The following is an 18,350-nucleotide window of genomic DNA, read 5'->3' as shown; positions in this document are numbered from 1 at the left end:
ACTTACCCTAGGTACTACTAATCCCTATCCAACTCGGGGAAAAGAAACCAATTCCTTTTCTTTTCTCCCCCACAAGTACCCTTTTTAGGCACTTCCGTTCTACATTTAGGCACGTAGATAGGAATCAAATAGCCTTATATGTTAGACTTTTTAGTGCTTTACATATCGGTTCACGCATGCCTCCTAAAATCGTATAGCTTTTGGGGAGAAAAGAGAGAAAACAGACCGACTAGAACCCGAATTCCTAAAGTTTAAACTTTTATTTTTGAGAGGAAAGAGAGAAAACGGATCGACTAGAGCCCGAATTCTTAAAGCTTAAACTTTTATTTAGAGCGAAAGACGAAAACTTTCGTGCACATATAGCCAACCGTTTTTGCAGCTGGAGGCCACCTCCTCCGATCCGTCGTCTCCATTCCTCTATGGACTGCACGCATCATCAGCCCCGCCCCACAATGACACCCAACCTGGAACCTTCTCCCGCGCCGGCGCCGCCCACCGCCGCGCCGCAAGAAGCCACCGGCGATTCTGAGTCTGACTCCGACACCACCGTGTCGGCCCTGCTGACAGGGGACCACCCCTCGGTGCCAGGCTACGACGACGAGGACGACGCCGAGTCCTGCAGCGGCGGCGACGGTGGCAGTGGCCTTTGCGGCGGTGCTACCAGCGCCGCCGGCGGCGACGGCAGTGACGGGGACGACGACGTGGGCGCGGAGCGTGGCGAGGCTGAAGTCGACAGCAGCATGGCCGTGCCGTGGTGGCGCCGGATGGCGGTCGAGGAGGCGGCGGCGGCGGCGGCGCACGATGATGGCGGCTGGTTCGCGCCGGCGGCGGAGGCCGGGGTGGTTGCCGGCGCCGGCGGCCATTCAGCCGAGAGCAACATCCTCTTCTGGGAGGCTTGCATTGAGCACGGCTACTAGCTGCCTGCCGCCATGGATGATGCGACATTTATTGATGCTTGTAGCTGTAGACCAGACCGCCATGGATGTTTTCATATTGATCGACTTCCTGACATAGTGACACGTCATGACGCCAGGCATCTGACGTCAGCTTCCTTCACAGTGCTTTGTAAAACTTACATGAGTTCTTTTAGAATCCAAATGTATATTCTACTGCTGAATGGATATCTGAAACTTAATTTTGTGACTTCCAGTGGGGATCCAGTTCATGTTCACGTCAGCTAATCTGAAGTTTCTCAAGCAAGCAGTGCCAATCCCTATCTTGGAGTACATTCATATTTACTCTATCCGGATTTTGAAGAAATTTTTGTTATGTCAGAGTGCCACGGTGCAAAGTGACTAAATAATCTACAAGATGAGTAGCTGACCATGTGTTGTGGATGTGTATCGGCTCAAAGCCCTCTGCACTCTCAGGCCGTGAGTTCAATCAGATAGGAACAGTTGAGCACTATCTCTAGGTGAATAATTCATACGAACAAAGAACTATTCTCGCAGAATCAGGAGAACTTGCCTTCATATTCAGCAGAAGATTTGTGCAACAGCAATACTGCAGACCACCTGCGAATAGAAGAGAAATTAACCTACTGAAGTTCAGTTCAGACTTAATCCAGAGCAGCCATGGAAGAACATGAAAAATGCTAGGCAACAGAGAAATAAAAGAATCTTGGTGTTGGCATGTATGTATGCTATTATGTATGTATGCAGGGACCTATCTGCTCATGTAGTAATAAAAGAGAGGGGGCGGTGTGTGCCTGGGGACATACATGAACCCTATACTCATTCCCAAATTCAACTTGGTATACAGAGCTAGGTTACGCCGCTGCCGCCGTCGTTCCCAAATCCACCACCGTCCTCCACCTCTCCGTTGTCGCGTGCACAGCCAATCCAACCCCGACTGGTTCGTTCTTCAAGCGCGCGGGTCGCGCACCCGCGCGTGCGCGGGGCTGCGGGCGGACTGCCGCTTGTAGGAAGGGTCGTCGGCCTCCTATACCTCACATACCAGCAAGGGGGCGAGCTGGAGTAGGTGCAGGGGGAGGCATACGAAGTGAAGGCTAACTGCTCCTTGTGAAGGCTGTTGCCACTGCCAGATCTAGGTGAGAAGGAAGAGGATTTCTGCTGTTGTGCTGCTTAGTGATTTGGGAATAAGCCTGGTCCGGTGGGTAACTGAATCTTTGATGCTTAAGAGAGTGCCGTGATTGTGGTGGACACACTCGGCTGTAGAGATAGCTTGGCATTACTCCAGTAAGGATGATGAGCCCTGAGGAGTTGGAGGCTAAGAGGAAGGCAGACGAAGAAGCTGCAATGAAGGCAGGAACTGGGAAAATTAGCAGTGGAAGTGGTGAAGATTTACTCACAAAAATGAGATGAGGAGTGAAATGCGAAATATGTTGCAGGAGCTTATGGAGATGGGTGTGGTTGGTCCTAGGATAGGGGCTGGATCATCTGACCTAAAGCTGGAGCTTATGCCAAATGATGTGAAGCTTGAGGGCAGCAAGAACTATCTGAGTTGGGCTAGGAGAGTGGGTGTGCTTTTGGGTGCCAAAGGAGTGGAACACTACTTGGAGGAGAACTGTGTTGAGCCTGTTAATAGGCTTAGCATTGAATGGAAGGTATGGCACACCACAAACTCTACTGTGGTGGGATGGCTGATGGCATCGATGTCTCCATCTATTGCTAAGATGGTATAATCAATGCGGAGTGCAGCAAAAATATGGAAGACACTGAGTAACATGTGCTCTAGGAAAGGAAATGTGATGATGATGATGGAAATCCAAAGCAAGGCAGATGCAGTGAAACAAGAAGGGAGGACAGTTGAGGAATATGCTAGTGAACTCAAGTATTTGTGGGGGGAGTTAGATCATTATGCTCCGCTGCAAATGGAGACTCCAAATGATGCTCAAACTGTACAAAAATGGGTGGAGGACAGGAGGGTAACCCAGTTTCTCAGGGGTTTGAATCCTGAATTTGAGCAAGAGGCTGCTATATGCCACCAGGATAGTCTCCCTAGTCTGGAGGATGCAATTTCAGCCATGGTCCAAGAAGAAGTCAGGTTGCGAGTGATGGGCAGTAGCAATCCTGTGCGATCAGCCTACACCATAGCTGATGACAGGGATTGCTATAATTGTGGAATCAAAGGTCACTTGAGCTATTACTGTCCTCAACCGAGGACGATAATGAGGGTCAGTTCAGCAACTGTGGAGGCCGGGGTGGTGGCCGTGGTGGCCGTGGTTATGGTGGTACTCGTGGAGGTCATACTGGAGGCCGAGGCCGAGGCCGAGGTGGTGGCCCTAGGGCCAATGCAGCGATGACAGAGGAGGCTACATCTATCACCATGACAGGGGAACAAGCCATACAGTGGGAACAATGGCAGAAGGGAAAAGCCTCTAATAGCTCCACAAGCACCACACAGGGTCGCAGCAGCAGCCACTCATTTTGGTAACTTTGCCAACTATGCCCATGCGGGCAAAGGTACTCAGGCACAGGCACTTGCATTATATCATCCTTACTTAAATTGGATCATAGATTCTGGTGCATCTAAACATGTGACAGACTCGTTTGATACTTTTGCATCTTATACTCCATACGATCATTTAGAAACAATTCAAACAGCTGATGGAACTTCCCAACCAATTAGAGGTGTAGGATCTGTTGTATGCACACCACATATTACATTGCCTTCTGTCCTTCATGTCCCTTCATTTCCAGTCAACCTCCTTTCTATCAGTTCTATTATTGATCAATTCAAGTGCATAGTTTTATTTGATGAGGATTCTTGTGTCTTTCAGGAGAAGAGGACTGGGAAGAGGATTGGGACTGGAATCAGGCGTAATGGGTTATGGTACATCAGCCAGGAAGATTCTGCTTTGGCAGTAAAAGGTGTGGAGCAAGATATTTTGTTGCATCATTGCAGATTAGGACATCCATCTTTTGAGAATTTGAGTAGACAAGAGAAAACTTGTGTGTGATGCTTGTGAGTTCAGCAAGCATACGAGGTCCACATATAGTGTTGTTGGACTTAGGAGTTGTGAACCTTTCATATTAATACATTCTGATGTTTGGGGACCATGTCCAATTACCTCTGTGTGTGGAACTAAATGGTTTGTTACTTTTATCGACTGCTTTATGACTTGGATTTATATGATGAAACATAAGAGTGAAGTGATTAAGTGTTTTCAAGATTTTCACAAAATGGTCAACACTCAGTTTAGTAAGAAAATTCAGATCATACGGTCTGATAATGGAACAGAGTATATCAATAATGAGTTTGAAGCATATCTCTCCGAGCAAGGAATAGTGCATCAGACAACCTGTCCTGTAACCCCCGCTCGGAATGGAGTTGCTGAAAGAAAAAATCGACATTTATTGGAGGTAGCACGTTCTCTCATGTTGAATGTGCCAAAGTTCTTGTGGAGTGAAGCGGTAATGATGGCTGCATATTTTATCAATCGCTTGCCATAAAAAATACTTGGTTTTAAGTCGCCAGCCGAACTTCTCATGGGCAGCAGGGAGTTCAAAGTACCTCCAAAGGTATTTGGGTGTGTGTGCTTTGTGAGAGATCATCGTCCCTCCGTTGGCAAACTAGATCCATATGCAGTAAAGTGTATATTTGTTGGTTATGCATCTAGTTAGAAGGGCTATAAGTGTTGGGATCCTGTTGGAAAGAGGCTATTTGTGAGTATGGATGTGACTTTTCGGGAATGGGAGCCATATTACAAGACTCAAGATGATCTTGCTCAGTTCTGGGAGGAATTCTCTCCTGCCACCAAGAGTGACTGTAGAGAGGGGGAGAATGAAGAGCATGTGGTTGTAGGGACTATCCCATGTCCTATAGAGCAGGTGGAAGAAGGGCGATCAGATGAGGACAATGAGGGAGATAAGGTTAATGAACAGAATCAAGAAAGGGCACATGGTGATTGGGAGGAAATAGTTATAGGAACCATCCCATGTCGCGTGGAGCAGATGGAAGAAGGGCAATTAACTGAGAAGAGTGCAACAAAGGAAATAAAAGTATATCAAAGGAGGCGGTTTGGTAAACAGGGGGAGCAGCCAATTAAGAGTAGTGAGAAAGGGATTGACAAAGGACAGCTGACACAGGTTGATGTACAACCACAACCCAATGAACCAGATGCTTCAGTCCCAACCCTCTCCTCGGAACTCTTTCCATCAAGCTCATACCCAAATCATGGGACAAGTGGTAATAATTCCTCATCTAATCTTGAGCACATAGGATTTACCACTTGCAATACAACGTGAATGTAGAACTGGTAGTAGGCCTCCTAACTGTTATGGTTTTGAAGAACATGATATAGCAAACTTCATGTCATATTCCCATATCTCACCTGCATATAAAGTATTCATTGCATCCCTACAAACAGTGCCAATTCCTAGTGATTGGAAGGTTGCTAAACAAGATCCTAAGTGGAAGGCAGCAATGAAGGAGGAACTTCTTGCACTTCAAAAAAATCAGACATGGGAGCTCGTCTCACTTCCATCTGGAAAGCGAGCCGTAGGTTGTAAGTGGGTGTTCACTGTGAAACAAAGCCCTGAGGGAAAGGTGGAAAGGTACAAGGCAAGGTTGGTCGCGAAAGGGTATAGTCAAACATATGGAATTGACTATGATGAGACCTTTGCACCAGTGGCAAAGATGAGCACAGTGAGGATGCTGATTTCTTGTGCAGCTAATTTTGGATGGCCACTTCATCAACTAGATGTCAAGAATGCTTTCCTTTATGGTGACTTACAGGAAGAAGTTTACATGGAAATTCCTCCTGGATTTATGAATAAGCAAACAAGTGGGAAGGTATGCAAACTTAAGAAGTCTCTGTATGGCTTGAAGCAGTCACCACGAGCATGGTTTTATAGGTTCAGGCGTGCGATTTGTGGCATGGGCTACACGCAGTGTAATGGGGATCATACTGTTTTCTATAAGCACAAAGAGTCACGCATCACTATATTGGCAGTCTATGTTGATGACATAGTGATCACCGGGGATGATACTCAAGAAATCGCACGCTTGAAAGGCAATCTTGGGAAAGCATTTGAAGTGAAAGATCTGGGACAATTGAGATACTTCCTTGGGATTGAAATTGCTCGATCTACAAAAGGTATAGTCCTCTCTCAGAGAAAGTATGTCCTTGATTCGTTGACCGAGACAGGGATGCTTGGATGTCGCTCCATAGCTTCACCAATTGACAGAAATCATAGACTTTGTGCTGAATCAGGTGACCCAGTTGACAAGGAAGCATATCAACGGCTGGTTGGGCGTTTTATTTATTTATGCCACACAACCTGACATCTCATATGCAGTGAGTGTGGTGAGTCGTTACATGCATGATCCAAGAACTGGACATTTAGAAGCTGCATATCGAATCCTAAGATACTTAAAGAGTAGTCCTGGAAGAGGCTTGTGGATATTGAAGGATATTGTGATGCTGATTGGGCAAGTAGTATAGTTGATACATGATATTGTGTATCTGTAGGAGGCAATCTTGTGTCATGGAGAAGCAAGAAGCAGGAGGTTGTAGCTCGGTCAACAGCAGAAGCCCAGTACAGGGCGATGGCATTGAGTCTGAGTGAGATGATTTGGGTGAAGTGTCTGTTATCAGAACTCAAAAGTGTTGAGCATTGAAACAGTGTTACTGCACTGCAACAACAAGTCTGCAATGAATATCACAAACAACCCTGTACAACATGATCGAACCAAACATATTGAGATTGACAGATTCTTCATCAAGGAGAAGATAGATAGTGGAATGTTGAAACTGAAGTATGTAAAATCTAGTGAGCAGGTGGCTGACTGCCTCACTAAAGGATTAGGTCCTAGTGAAAGCATGGCAATATGTAATAAGATGGGCATGATTGATATATTTTGCCCATCTTGAGGGGGAGTGTTGGCATGTATGTATACTATTATGTATGTATGCAGGGACCTATCTGCTCATGTAGTAATAAAGGGGGGGGGGTGTATCTGCCTGGGGATATACATGAACCCTATCCTCATTCCCAAATTTGGCAATGTTAACATTGAAGAGATGTAGTTCAGTTATATCTGAACAAAATGGCAGTTGCTGATACCGAATAGTTGACACAATTGGTTTATCATGTGACAGCTGCACGTCCTCCCAGCGATGTCCGGAGTGATCAGAGGCTCCTCTTCCTTCAGATCCTTGTCCAGACTTCAGAGCAAAACTTTCCCTTGAATCCTTCATCTTGGAAATTGATTTTTCGCGCGAGTCCGAGTCGGAGCCGGAGCAAATTAACGGCCCACTCGAGTCTTGGACAAGCACGAGGCCAGCTGGAGAACAGCGAGAAGGCCGACTCGGATCTCGGCTCCGGACGCGACGCCGGGGAAGCGCGGCCATTTAAAGGCACGGCGCTAGAGGCGTCCGTCAAGACTCAAGAGACATGGCAGCTGCCGGCCCTCCACCGAGCGCGGCGGCGGTGGCGCTGCCGTTCCTGGTGCACGACGTCGGCCCCGAGTACTACGAGCCCCAGGCGCAGTACGGCATCGCCGGTCGATCCCTGGTGAACGCGGGATTCGTCGAGTTTGACCCCGTCGATGGCGAGCCGAGCTATGGGGTATTCTCAGTCGACATGGTTGACCTTCCTGACAGCACGCCGATGCCGATATAGTCCAGCTACCTCGTCGAGTCCCGCGGCGAGCTGTTTCTGGTCGTCGTCATCTTCGACGGCGAGAACGTGCACAAGATCGCCGAGGTCACGGTGTACCAGATGGATTTCTCGGCGCCGGCCTGGTGCAAGGTCGATGGGATTGGTGGTCGGGTGTTTCTTCTCGGCGGAGATCGGATCGGGGAGTCCAACTTCGGAGCATCGTGCTCGGCTGGGGAACATGGCCTCCAGGGCAACTGCATATACTTTCTGAATCACTATGCAATCAACGAGAATTTTGTGCATATCATCGACTTGGAGAAGGGGACTGAAGAAGTGCAACGGCCCTTCAAGGAATTCGTGGACCCGCTGCGCCCGCCATTTTGGATGTTACGTACAGAAGAGGTAGCAGAGGTGGACGACGACTCGGCAGCAGAATTCCAACACTCTATCTGGAGTCTTGCCTGTAACATTTGTTTGGCATATGTTGGTCTTATTCTCTAGTTTTCACGTTACTTTGTTGACATCTGCTGCCATTTTCCAGAGTTTGTAGTGACTGTCTCATGGTCACGCTTGACATGATGTCGGTCTTGTTGTATGCTGGAAGAATCATGTTCTGCAGTTGCCTTCTTTTTTTGCTAAAGGAAATTTTATTCCGGGCCTCTGTATAAGGCACAGCCAATCATATTATGGAGGAAAATTTTCAGGATTGTTTTTCACGGCTACTGAGAATATGATTGCCCATATAACTTTTCTCCTTCTCCATGGTTGTGTTAATGTTTAACAGAGAAACCATTCGGGTCTCATAAAGTATATGTTGCTGGACAGGGTGTCATTTTCACTTCAGAAAACAAAATAATATCTGGGATATACTTCAAGACAGATGATGAAGGATTAGTTCTAAATGCATGTCAAAGATGATACTGTGCAGTGGCCAGGTAAATCTGATTTTTCTGTCTTTTTTTTTGCAAACTTGTTTTTCCTTTGCAGCTATCATAATAAAGAGGGGGAAGAGACCACACTATTTGTTAATCATGTGAGAATCCATATCCAATTTTGAGACAAGATCTTCTGATTATTTATGGATATCTTGAACTTGACGAGATAGAATCATTAAACAATTTTTGTTTTTGACACATGGAATTTCCGAGAGCATCGAGCCCTCTGTCTGGCAGTACATTATTATTCTATCTGGACTCCTGAAGCAAAAATTATAATGGTAACGCTAGGTGCACATTGCAGGTGACAAAATGATCTAGATGATGAACATGTGCTCACTCCCTGCAGAGTGTCCTTCAAGCCAGGTCTTGTGGATATGTACCAGCTCCAGGCCCTCAGGCTGTCGGTTGCAGCAGATAATAACAGCATAAGCTATGAAAACTTATGGATGAACACAGATGCATCATGTATGTAACTACAGGACGACAAAGGATTCTAGTAGGATCGGGAGAATCTACCTTCATATTCAGCTGAAGAGTTGTGTGACAGCAATACCGAGCATCACCTGAAAATGGAAGAAATATAAATCACTGAGCTGAAGTAAGTCAATAATATAAATGAAGAGCCACATGATGCGAGGCAGCTAGCTAAACCGACACCAATTGGAATTGATAACTACCAAAATTAGTTCATCATGAGAAGAGTTCTGAGGGCATACCTTCCATTTCCCAGTTTTCAAACTTAACCAACCAGTTACTAGTACCGATCAGTGATGTCACAAGCCCGTCCACCCATGCCCGGAACTTCTTGCCTTGTTTGTCACCATAGCACAAACTAAGTGCATCAATTGATGCATGAAGAGAATGCTCCAATCCAGAAGGATGAATAATTTTTCCATTCAAATGCTAATAAAGGGAAAAAAAAGATAGGTTTAAACTTTGTAGGAAGCTCAAGGAAACAGTAAGAGTCAGGAAAATGTACATTTTATCAGGCAACAAATTAGTAATGAAATTTGATCAGGTGAGAGAGATGTGGATGTGAAATGCATGTTCCTTTTTTACACGCTACAACTTGAACTGTCTACTTAGGCCCTGTTTGGATCCGGCAGGTCTAAACTTTAGCCATGTCACATCGAATATTTAGTTGCTAATTAGAAGAATTAAACATAGACTAATAACAAAACTAATTGCATATCCCGTAGACTAATTCACGAGATGAATTAGATTCGTCTCACGAATTAGCCCTAGGTTTCTGCAATTAGTTTTATAATTAGTTTATATTTAGTCCTTCTAATTGGCATCGAAACATACGATGTGACAGGGCTAAATTTGAGCCATTGGATCCAAACACCCCCTTAATTAAAAGATTATAGATAAAAAAATGATGCCAATGAACTTAAACCAGGCTGCTCTAAGAGATTGTGTGTTATAGCTGCTTTTATCTCTCCTTTACAAAAAAAGGCGATCTCACTGGGGGATTTTTCCCCACAGTTCTTAGTTAAAAAAAGTAAAACCAGGTTGTTCTAAGAAATCAAACAAAGGAAGTACTTACAGCAATGCTCTTCAAGTACTGTATTACTGATGAGGACTTTTGAACTTCTCCTCTCCGCCACTTCTCATAGAGAACATAGAACTTCACTACCACATCTGCAGGTTTGATGATGTCTAACTTTGGATAAGGGAGTTCAAGATCCCTAGCAGAAACACTAGGTCCTAGTTTGAAGTGTCCAATAGCTTCCATGATACCGGCGGCACATCTCTTCGTTGCATGAATTATCTTGGGATTATATGTTGCATTTTCTTCGTACCATTGAAGAAGCTCCTCTTGGGCATTGCTGACCTGAACATGGTTTCAAAAGGCTGTAGTAAGTTTAGTTAATGGGCATTGCTGAGCACATTGTAGATACAGAGTTATGGGAGACTAGCAGGCTAGCAGCCATTGTCAGTTGTCACCGATGCCCTTGCAACAAATATCAGCAATGAACTTTAGCAGAGAGTTTTACCGAGAAATTATTGTGTACTGAATACTAACCATGACACCATGGATCGATGGGACACTGAATAACTCTGTATCATTTCCAGAGTCACCACAAACAAGAGTATTGTTTGGTGCTTTCCCCTGAAAACTGAACTTGTTCAGCAAATATTGAAGAGCCTGCCCTTTTCCTGCGCCTTGAGGTAACACATCAAGAAGCACACCGTAGCTGAAGATTATTTTTACATGTATCTGATCGCAGAAAAATAAACAGAAAATTCAAAATAATGCTCTACTGGCAAATGCCTCCATATTAATAATAAAATTGATCTTACCCCACGACTCTGCAACTTCTGAGGAAGAGCATGCATCACTTCCTGAGCGCATTGCTTGTCAACCAAAAAGGAGACCTTATGGGGACTCTGATCATTCTCCCACTGCATCCATACAAACATATGTAAGATAGCCACAGAGAGCATTCAGCTCAGCGTCTGCTTTTCAAAAAAAAAAACTAAAACAAAAAAACAACTCAGCGTCAGCCCCAACACAAAGGCAACGTGACCATGCATCCAACTGGATGGAAATATACCTGAGGCTTTAGCTGAGGGAACTTTGCAGCCTCCTCGACCACGATATCCCAGTCCCAGTTGCTGTTCAGATACTCCTCCCAGTCAACATCACGAACCATATCTGCACCATAAGCTATCACAGTTCCCACAGACATGACAGTGATGTCCGGAGTGACCAGAGGCTTCTCTTTCCTCAAATCCTTGTAGCTGATCAGCGATCTCCCAGTCGAGAAGATCAGGAGAGAATCATGGGCAAACTCAGCCTCCCAGAGTGCCCCGAACCTGAGCAAGGACAGGTCTTCTGGATCATCATGATCAACCTGCACGTAAATGTTCCAAAACATTAAGCTCTGATCAACCATATTGAAGAACACAGCATGGGTCAGCTACTGAGTCTGGATGGATAAAAACCAAAGGTTTACGCACCATAGTCTGGTCAAGATCTGAAACTATCATAAGGCGGGCTGAACCATCGAGTTTATCCATCGAAGCTCCTGCCAAGATTGCTGGGTAAAGTTGGGTGCTTCTGCTGTTCAGTTCCCTGAATGAACCTGACAAATCACAGCAATGTGCTTCTTATGTATTCTTCACCTACCCTCTGGTCAACTAGGGACGAGGTCTTGTTTTATGTTATAAACGAGGAAGAGAAGGTAAAGATGACTTGTGCCAAGGAATTCAGGCCTGTCGACAACGATTTAGTACTGCAGCAGGTTGGGCACAGGGACCATGGTGACAAGAATTGCAGACGAAAGGAAGCTGCAGCTTCTGGGAATGACCATGGACCAGGATAACTTGTTTGAGACATTATACTGTCCGTGCCGGGTTAGACCAATTTGCACACGTTATTACTTCTTTTGCAGGGGTCATAATTAATTGTTCTTAAGGGACTCAGCAAGAGAGAACAACAGGTCCCATTACTGAATCATGTGAAATCAACAAACAATTTTTTTTTCAGGCAAGAGCTTCAGTTAATTTTTGGATCTCATGGACTTCACAAGACAGAATCATGGAACATCTTTTATTGTACATTACATGGAATTACCAAGCATCGAGCGTATCTCGAAATACATTCTGATTCTATTTGGACTCTTGAAGAAAAAGATATGCTATGCCTGTTTGCACTTTGCAAGTGACTAATTGACCTACAAGATGAACGTGCGCTCGCTCCCTGCAGAGTGCCCTTCAACCCAGGTCTTGTGAATGTGTGTCAGCTCCAAGCCCTCTAGAGTCTCAGGCTGTGAGTTAAAGCAGATAGAAATAGTTAAAATATACACTATACAGGTGCACGAGACTAAGCAACTGCAAGATAACCAACAATTCTCATAGAATCGGGAGAATTTACCCTCATGTTCAGCAGCAGAGTAGTGCGGCAGCAATGCCGAGCACCACCTGAGAATAGCAGGAACCACAGTAAAGCTCAATAATACAAGGACTAAAGAAAAAACAAGGAAAATAAAGACATGGCATGATAAAATCAAACATGTCATGAAGCTATATGAAAAAGTGACAACTACTGATATGTATTAAGGGCCACCATCAGTTTATCATGTGAAGAGGATGAGGGCAGACCTTCTATTTCCCAGTTATCAAACCTCACCAACCAGTTACTTGTACCAATTGGTGATGTAACTAGTCTATCCACCCATACCCGGAACTTGTTGCCTTGTTTGTCACCATAGCAAGAACTTAGAGCTTCAATGGATGCATGAAGAGAACACTCTGATCCAGAAGGATGAATAATTGTTCCATTCAAATGCTACAAAAAAGAAAGGATCTGTTGAAGAAAAACTTCAAAGAATCAATTTGAGGCAGCAAAATGTGTATTTTCTCAGACAGATGACTAGTAGTATGATTTGATCTAGAATAACTTCAGAACTGTGAAATGTGTGTTAGTTTCTGTGCTGTCCACTGTATGAAAGTGATCAAGACTAAAACATAATGGATATGAACAAACAAAGGCCAGGTGTACTCTGAGAACTGAAAAAAGGAAGTACTTACAGTAATGCTTTTCAAGTACTCCATAACTGATGAAGAATTTGGAAGCTCACCCCTCCGCCACTTCTCATAGAGAACATAGAACTTCACCACCACTTCTGCAGGCTTGATGGTGTCTGCCTTTGGATAAGGGAAATCGAGATCTCTTGCAGAAACATTGGGTCCTAGTTTAAAATGACCTATAGCTTGCATGATACCAGCAGCACATCTCTCAGTTGCATAAATTATTTGAGGATTACTTTTTGCATTTTCTTCGTACCACTGAAGCAGCTCCTCTTGGGCATTACTGACCTGAGCATGATTTAAGAACCGTTTGGTAAGCTAATCGGAGTAACCATTGTAATGAGCGAACATTACTTGACAGTTTCAAGAAACTCCTTGTGCACGGAATCACTGACCATGACGCCATGTACAGATGGGACACTGAATAATTCTGCATCATTTCCGGAGTCACCACAAACAAGAGTATTATTTGGCGGTTTCCCATGTGATTTGAGTGTATTCAACAAATATACAAGAGCCTGCCCTTTTCCTGCACCTTGTGGTAAAACATCGAGGGCGTTGCCACTGCTGTAGACTATTTTCACATCTAGCTGGTCATAGTTAAGCAGGAAGTAAAAACAAGTTTCTTCAGTATTAAAAAAGTTGAGAAAAAAAAACTGAAAGAGAAACCTCGAGGCATGTGCCTTACCCCTCGTTTCTCCAACTTCTGAGGGAGAGAATCCATTACTTCCTGAGCACCCTGCTTACCAACGAAGAAGCTAACCTTATGGGGACCTTGATTCCTCTCTGGCTGCATCAGTACAACGAGAAATTACATACACTGCTCTAGTTCAGACATCAAAATGGGACTAACCAGCAAAAAATAATCGTCATAACAACTAGACATGCCTGAGGCTTTAGCTGAGAGAACTTAGCTGTCTCCTCAACAACAATGTTCCTGTCCCACCTGTTGTCCAAATATTCCTCCCACCCAACATCACGGATCATCTCTTCACCATATGCGATCACAGTTCCAACAGACATAATAGTGATGTCTGGTGTGATCAGAGGCTTCTCTTTCCGCAAGCCCTTGTAACTGATCGGCGTTCTTCCAGTTGAGAAGACCAGCAGAGAATTTCGGGAGAACTCAGCCTCCCACAGTGCCTCGAACCTAAGCAAGGACAAGTTCTCTCGATCGTCATGATCGATCTGCAAGTAAATTATCCAAAAGATCAGACACTGATCAGCTCCAAAACTGAACAGTATGAGCAAGCTCCTGAATCTGGATAAACCAAAGGTTTCAATCAAAACACGCACCATCGTCTGGTCAAGATCGGAGACAATCACAAGGCGCGCAGAGCCGTCAAGCTTATCCATCCGTAACAAATCAGCTGAAGAAGCAGCTGCTGCAGAAGTGCTTTTGACTGTACACTTTCCTGGACAAACACGGCAAACACAACAATGTGCTCCTTATTCTTCAGCTGCTATTTGGTCACTGATGAAGTCTTGCTTTATGGAAAAAAAATTAAAGGATGACTGCATCTACAGGTAGCATCTCCTCCCACCTTAATATACTCCTTAGAAGCAACCGTAAGTCTGTACCAGCAATTGTTATTGACAGGCAGCCATCCACACAGGCTAGATGCCTATATACTGATAAGGAAGCCAAGGAGATAAACACTGCTGAGTATGTATGCTGTCTAGGAAATTCTATGCGTCTATCCCAAACCCCCACCACACCCCATGTGAGACAAATTGCAAGACCACCATCTGTTCCGTAAGTCTGTACCAGCAATTGTTATTGACAAGCAGCCATCCACACAGGCTATATGCCTATATACTGATAAGGAAGCCAAGGAGATAAACACTGCTGAGTATGTATGCTGTCTAGGAAATTCTATGCGTCTATCCCAAACCCCCACCACACCCCATGTGAGACAAACAGCAAGACCACCATCTGATGGAAGAATTGGGCCGGACAGGCTGCGCAAACTTTGATTTGGCTTTGAGCAGAACAATGCGGCCGTCAGAGACATGCTGCGCCGCAGTCGAACCTGCGCGGCCGTACGGGTCAGATTCACGGGGCGGAGGCGAGATTGCGCAATGCATTGGCTGAGCGCATGGATCGAAAGTCAAAAGTTTTCAAGAAATCGAACAGCAGCCGCATCCACGCAAGAACATGACGACGGAGGTGAATGGGAAGGGGGCGGGTGTGTCACCTGAGTGCGACGGCGGACGCCGGCGGCTGCGGCTGCGGCTGCGGCTGCGGAGGGGCTTCCGGACGAGAATCGTTGCGCCGCCGGGCGGGGAGCGAGCGAAGTGGCCAAGTGGGCGGGAGGGTCGAAGAACAAATGCTCCTGCTGAGCGCTTTCCGTTATTATCATATCAAAGGAAAAACCCAAATTACACTCCCAGTGGAGAATTAGAGTAAACTTTATTGAGTAAAATACAAGACCGGTTCTCAAACTTGGTTGTAATGTCGTCTAGATCCCTAAACTTCTAAAATACACATTCAAATCTACAAATTTACTAATTATATCACGTGAAGTTCAAATTACCATTTTTTAAGTTGTAAATTGGAAGTATTTATGTTGATGTGGAGCTTACATGTGGACCCAAATTTTATTTTTAAATTTTTTCGCTTAATTCATATATTTTTAAAATTTTCTATAAAATTTTCTTTCAGAACTTTATATCTGAATACTTTTTCCAATATTTCCTCCAAAATTATTTTTATTTTCTAATATTTTTACAAATTTCATCATATGAGTTTCATTTTGCAATAAATTTTTATACAGATATTTTATATTGGGATATATTTGTAAAAGTAAATTTGTTATAATTTTTTGTGTGTATATATTTTGTATATAATTAATATTTGAATAAAGTATATAACTTTTGATTTAGCTTAAACAACTATGATTTAGATCTCACGTGATACGATTAGCAAGTTTAATGATCTAAATATGCATTTTGAAAATTTGAAAATCTGGACGATACCCTGGACCAAAATTGGTCCAAAATTTTAGATCCGGCTGTGTATTTTTCTCAAAAGATTAGATTCTGATTTTCCATATCGTAACTCCCTCGATTTCCATAAAATTCACGATTCCCAGAGCATGTTTTTCCCCCTTGTCCAGAATGCCATTTGCGGTATGAATCAGAATCTGCTCCATGTTTTCAGCGGTGCCTAATATTTTATTTTAAAATGCATTTTAGTTCATTGCGTTTTATTTAAAATTATAATCGTCTAGCACGTGTTCAATGAACATATTTATGAATGTGATGGAGAACAATTCTTTTACAACATCTGTGCGTGCACAATGATACTTTTTCCTTCTTCTAAAGAGTAGCCAATGGATGTTTTCAGCCTAAGGTGGAACTTGGGCAGAGTTTGAATTGAATACACTTGGCAAGCCTTATCATGTACTACCCAGTCAGTAAAAGCTGAAGTTTTGGATAGAGAAAAAAAGCATTTTGTTTAGGGTGTGCTGTTGTTGATGGTCCATGTTTGCCGTGTTTCGAAATCCAACAAGCCTTCAAGATGATGGGCATGGGTTTGAAATTTAAATCCATCGCATATTTGGCTGTTCCTTGTCTTGCGTCATAATCACAAGAGCCAAGGTGTGAAAAACTAGAGATCCACGTGTAAAACAAATTATGCAATATCCATAGTCAGTGGGCATCTTACTATGTCGCTCTCGATTAATTGTTTGGGTTATCTTGCGTAGTAAGAAAATGCCGTTCGTTTGGTACTTAAAAGAAAAAGCACTACTGCATACGCTGAGTTCGACAAATGGGTGGGCCCCACAGGTCACAATCGAGTGGACCAACAGGATAGTCTCGTCGCAGTTTCCATGCCTCTTCCATGAACCAGCACATGATCGTGTCATGGTACCAGTTGACCTGACATCCATCTCACTGGCGCTGGGACCCACCAATCATTGCGAGATTTGAGCCTGGCCGCAGCGCGCACAGACACGTCCTTCCAGGCAAAAGCGTAGAGACCTCAGAAGCAAGGTCAATTCAGACAAGTCACATCCGACGGCGCTCGTGCTGTTCAGGCGTTGCGATCGCTGCGATCTGAAGCAGCGATCTACGATGACACAAGGAAGCTTCAAAGAAACAGCTTTTGTCCACATCAAATTTTTTTCTTCTCCAATAAAAAAAGTTACTACCAAATGTTTCCTTGACGAACTATATCTGATTACATGTGCAGATCAGACATGGAGAAATATCTCATTTTTCCCCCCCAGAAACTTGGTAAATCGAATTTCAAATGAAAGAGTTCTACTTGGCATCATATAAGCTTTGCGGCGGTGGAATCTGTTGATCTGGAGAAGACCGCCGCGCCTCCACCGGCCTCTCCTGAGGCTGCCGCTGTTGCGGCGGAGGCGGCACAGCCCGAGAGCTGCTCTGCCCCTCCACCTCCGCCATCTTCTAGCGCTTGGGGGCCGGCTCCCCCACGTAGGAGCCGTCACCACGCTGGAACCTCCGGGACCTGGACCCCTCCTCTTGGCTGCTCCGGGCGTTGGCTGCTCCTAAAAGGACCAACACTAGGCCTTAGCGGTTAAGCCTTAATCAAGGGATTAGGCTATGATACCAATTGAAAGGACCAACACTAGGCCTAGAGGGGGGGGGGTGAATAGGCCTTGTTCAAATTTTCCTGAAAAATTTGATAGAAAAACGTCAGCGGCCGGATGATCTGGCACAACGTCGGATCTTCCGGGGGTCAGATGATCCGGCCTAAGGTCGGATCTTCCAGCCGGGAGAAAATGACCAACAACTAAATTCAAAATATAATTAACTTTTGATAATTCCCTTTGAATACAAAGTTGATAAAAGGTATTACAAAGCCTATGCAGGTATCCAATGTAAGAGATCTACACCTATCTAGTAGATCGGGTCAAAACAAGCTCAAGAACGATATGAACAACAATAAGTAAATGGAGACACAAGATTTAATCCGAAGTTCACTCCACAAAGGAGCTACGTCTCCGTTGAGATGCTCACAAAGAGCCGGGCTGTCACTAGCCCCAAGTCTCTCACAATCAACTACAAAGGAGGATTGAGTTACTTACTATTGATCTCACAAAGAGATGGGTAATACAAACTTCCGAGAGCTCAAACCACAAAGGAATGGGAGCTTACCGGCACCTCTAACCATCTAGGAGCAATGCTCCAAGAGTAACAAACGCAAATCGACGAATCAAAGGATGCTTCGAGTGCTTCTTGAGATGAACAAGTAAAAGCCCACGAAGAGCTCTCTTCCCACACCCCAAACCTCACTTCCTCTCAATCCCTAGGTGAATCTTTGCAAGAATCA

The 18,350-nt window shown here is 44.5% G+C and overlaps 4 protein-coding genes across 6 annotated transcripts; 2 read left to right on the top strand and 2 right to left on the bottom strand.

Moving 5' to 3' along the window:
- Window positions 1-97: 97 nt before the first annotated feature.
- Window positions 98-4,029, top strand: LOC112885058 (clumping factor B-like). Its single transcript, XM_025950735.1, has 2 exons — window positions 98-3,425; window positions 3,743-4,029. Exon 1 carries the CDS (start codon window positions 420-422, stop codon window positions 915-917), a length of 498 nt encoding a protein of 165 aa, XP_025806520.1. The 5' UTR covers window positions 98-419; the 3' UTR covers window positions 918-3,425; window positions 3,743-4,029.
- Window positions 4,030-7,361: 3,332 nt separating this feature from the next.
- Window positions 7,362-8,281, top strand: LOC112885103. The gene is made up of 2 exons (XM_025950777.1): window positions 7,362-7,535; window positions 7,590-8,281. Exons 1-2 carry the CDS (start codon window positions 7,362-7,364, stop codon window positions 8,067-8,069), a joined length of 654 nt encoding a protein of 217 aa, XP_025806562.1. The 3' UTR covers window positions 8,070-8,281.
- Window positions 8,282-8,619: 338 nt separating this feature from the next.
- Window positions 8,620-11,651, bottom strand: LOC112886848 (probable sucrose-phosphatase 3). Its single transcript, XM_025952859.1, has 8 exons — window positions 11,474-11,651; window positions 11,068-11,367; window positions 10,814-10,915; window positions 10,536-10,730; window positions 10,056-10,343; window positions 9,223-9,409; window positions 9,023-9,069; window positions 8,620-8,904 (listed from the first exon to the last, which is right to left on the bottom strand). Exons 1-8 carry the CDS (start codon window positions 11,531-11,533, stop codon window positions 8,821-8,823), a joined length of 1,263 nt encoding a protein of 420 aa, XP_025808644.1. The 5' UTR covers window positions 11,534-11,651; the 3' UTR covers window positions 8,620-8,820.
- A 359-nt stretch (window positions 11,652-12,010) lies between these two features.
- Window positions 12,011-15,352, bottom strand: LOC112886207 (probable sucrose-phosphatase 3). 3 transcript variants are annotated; one of them, XM_025952019.1, is made up of 9 exons: window positions 15,244-15,352; window positions 14,342-14,460; window positions 13,934-14,233; window positions 13,734-13,835; window positions 13,441-13,635; window positions 13,046-13,333; window positions 12,617-12,803; window positions 12,390-12,436; window positions 12,011-12,282 (listed from the first exon to the last, which is right to left on the bottom strand). In XM_025952019.1, exons 2-9 carry the CDS (start codon window positions 14,399-14,401, stop codon window positions 12,190-12,192), a joined length of 1,272 nt encoding a protein of 423 aa, XP_025807804.1. In that variant the 5' UTR covers window positions 14,402-14,460; window positions 15,244-15,352; the 3' UTR covers window positions 12,011-12,189. The 3 variants fall into 3 exon arrangements, with proteins under 3 accessions (XP_025807804.1, XP_025807806.1, XP_025807805.1); XM_025952021.1 differs by lacking the exon at window positions 15,244-15,352 and having other exon boundaries at window positions 13,441-13,475; window positions 13,581-13,635; window positions 14,342-14,780; XM_025952020.1 differs by lacking the exon at window positions 15,244-15,352 and adding an exon at window positions 14,590-14,778.
- Between the last annotated feature and the right edge of the window lie 2,998 nt (window positions 15,353-18,350).

The sequence above is a fragment of the Panicum hallii genome, chromosome 3 (assembly GCF_002211085.1).
Source record: "Panicum hallii strain FIL2 chromosome 3, PHallii_v3.1, whole genome shotgun sequence".
In the NCBI taxonomy this organism is placed as follows: Eukaryota; Viridiplantae; Streptophyta; class Magnoliopsida; order Poales; family Poaceae; genus Panicum; species Panicum hallii.
This window is presented reverse-complemented; position numbering and strand designations above follow the sequence as displayed.

What these genes read in the sequence shown, in the direction of transcription:
- LOC112886848 (XM_025952859.1), bottom strand. Translation starts at nt 11,533, where the DNA reads ATGGATAAACTCGATGGTTCAGCCCGCCTTATGATAGTTTCAGATCTT. An exon ending in TCCCTCAGCTAAAGCCTCAG is followed by an intron (nt 10,916 to 11,067) that starts GTATATTTCCAT and finishes GTATGGATGCAG; the next exon opens with TGGGAGAATGATCAGAGTCC. An exon ending in CTCTTCAGCTGAATATGAAG is followed by an intron (nt 8,905 to 9,022) that starts GTAGATTCTCCC and finishes TGCAACCGACAG; the next exon opens with CCTGAGGGCCTGGAGCTGGT.
- LOC112885103 (XM_025950777.1), top strand. Translation starts at nt 7,362, where the DNA reads ATGGCAGCTGCCGGCCCTCCACCGAGCGCGGCGGCGGTGGCGCTGCCG. An exon ending in ATGGCGAGCCGAGCTATGGG is followed by an intron (nt 7,536 to 7,589) that starts GTATTCTCAGTC and finishes ATGCCGATATAG; the next exon opens with TCCAGCTACCTCGTCGAGTC.
- LOC112886207 (XM_025952019.1), bottom strand. Translation starts at nt 14,401, where the DNA reads ATGGATAAGCTTGACGGCTCTGCGCGCCTTGTGATTGTCTCCGATCTT. An exon ending in TCTCTCAGCTAAAGCCTCAG is followed by an intron (nt 13,836 to 13,933) that starts GCATGTCTAGTT and finishes GTACTGATGCAG; the next exon opens with CCAGAGAGGAATCAAGGTCC. An exon ending in AGAAGTTGGAGAAACGAGGG is followed by an intron (nt 13,636 to 13,733) that starts GTAAGGCACATG and finishes AACTATGACCAG; the next exon opens with CTAGATGTGAAAATAGTCTA.
- LOC112885058 (XM_025950735.1), top strand. Translation starts at nt 420, where the DNA reads ATGGACTGCACGCATCATCAGCCCCGCCCCACAATGACACCCAACCTG.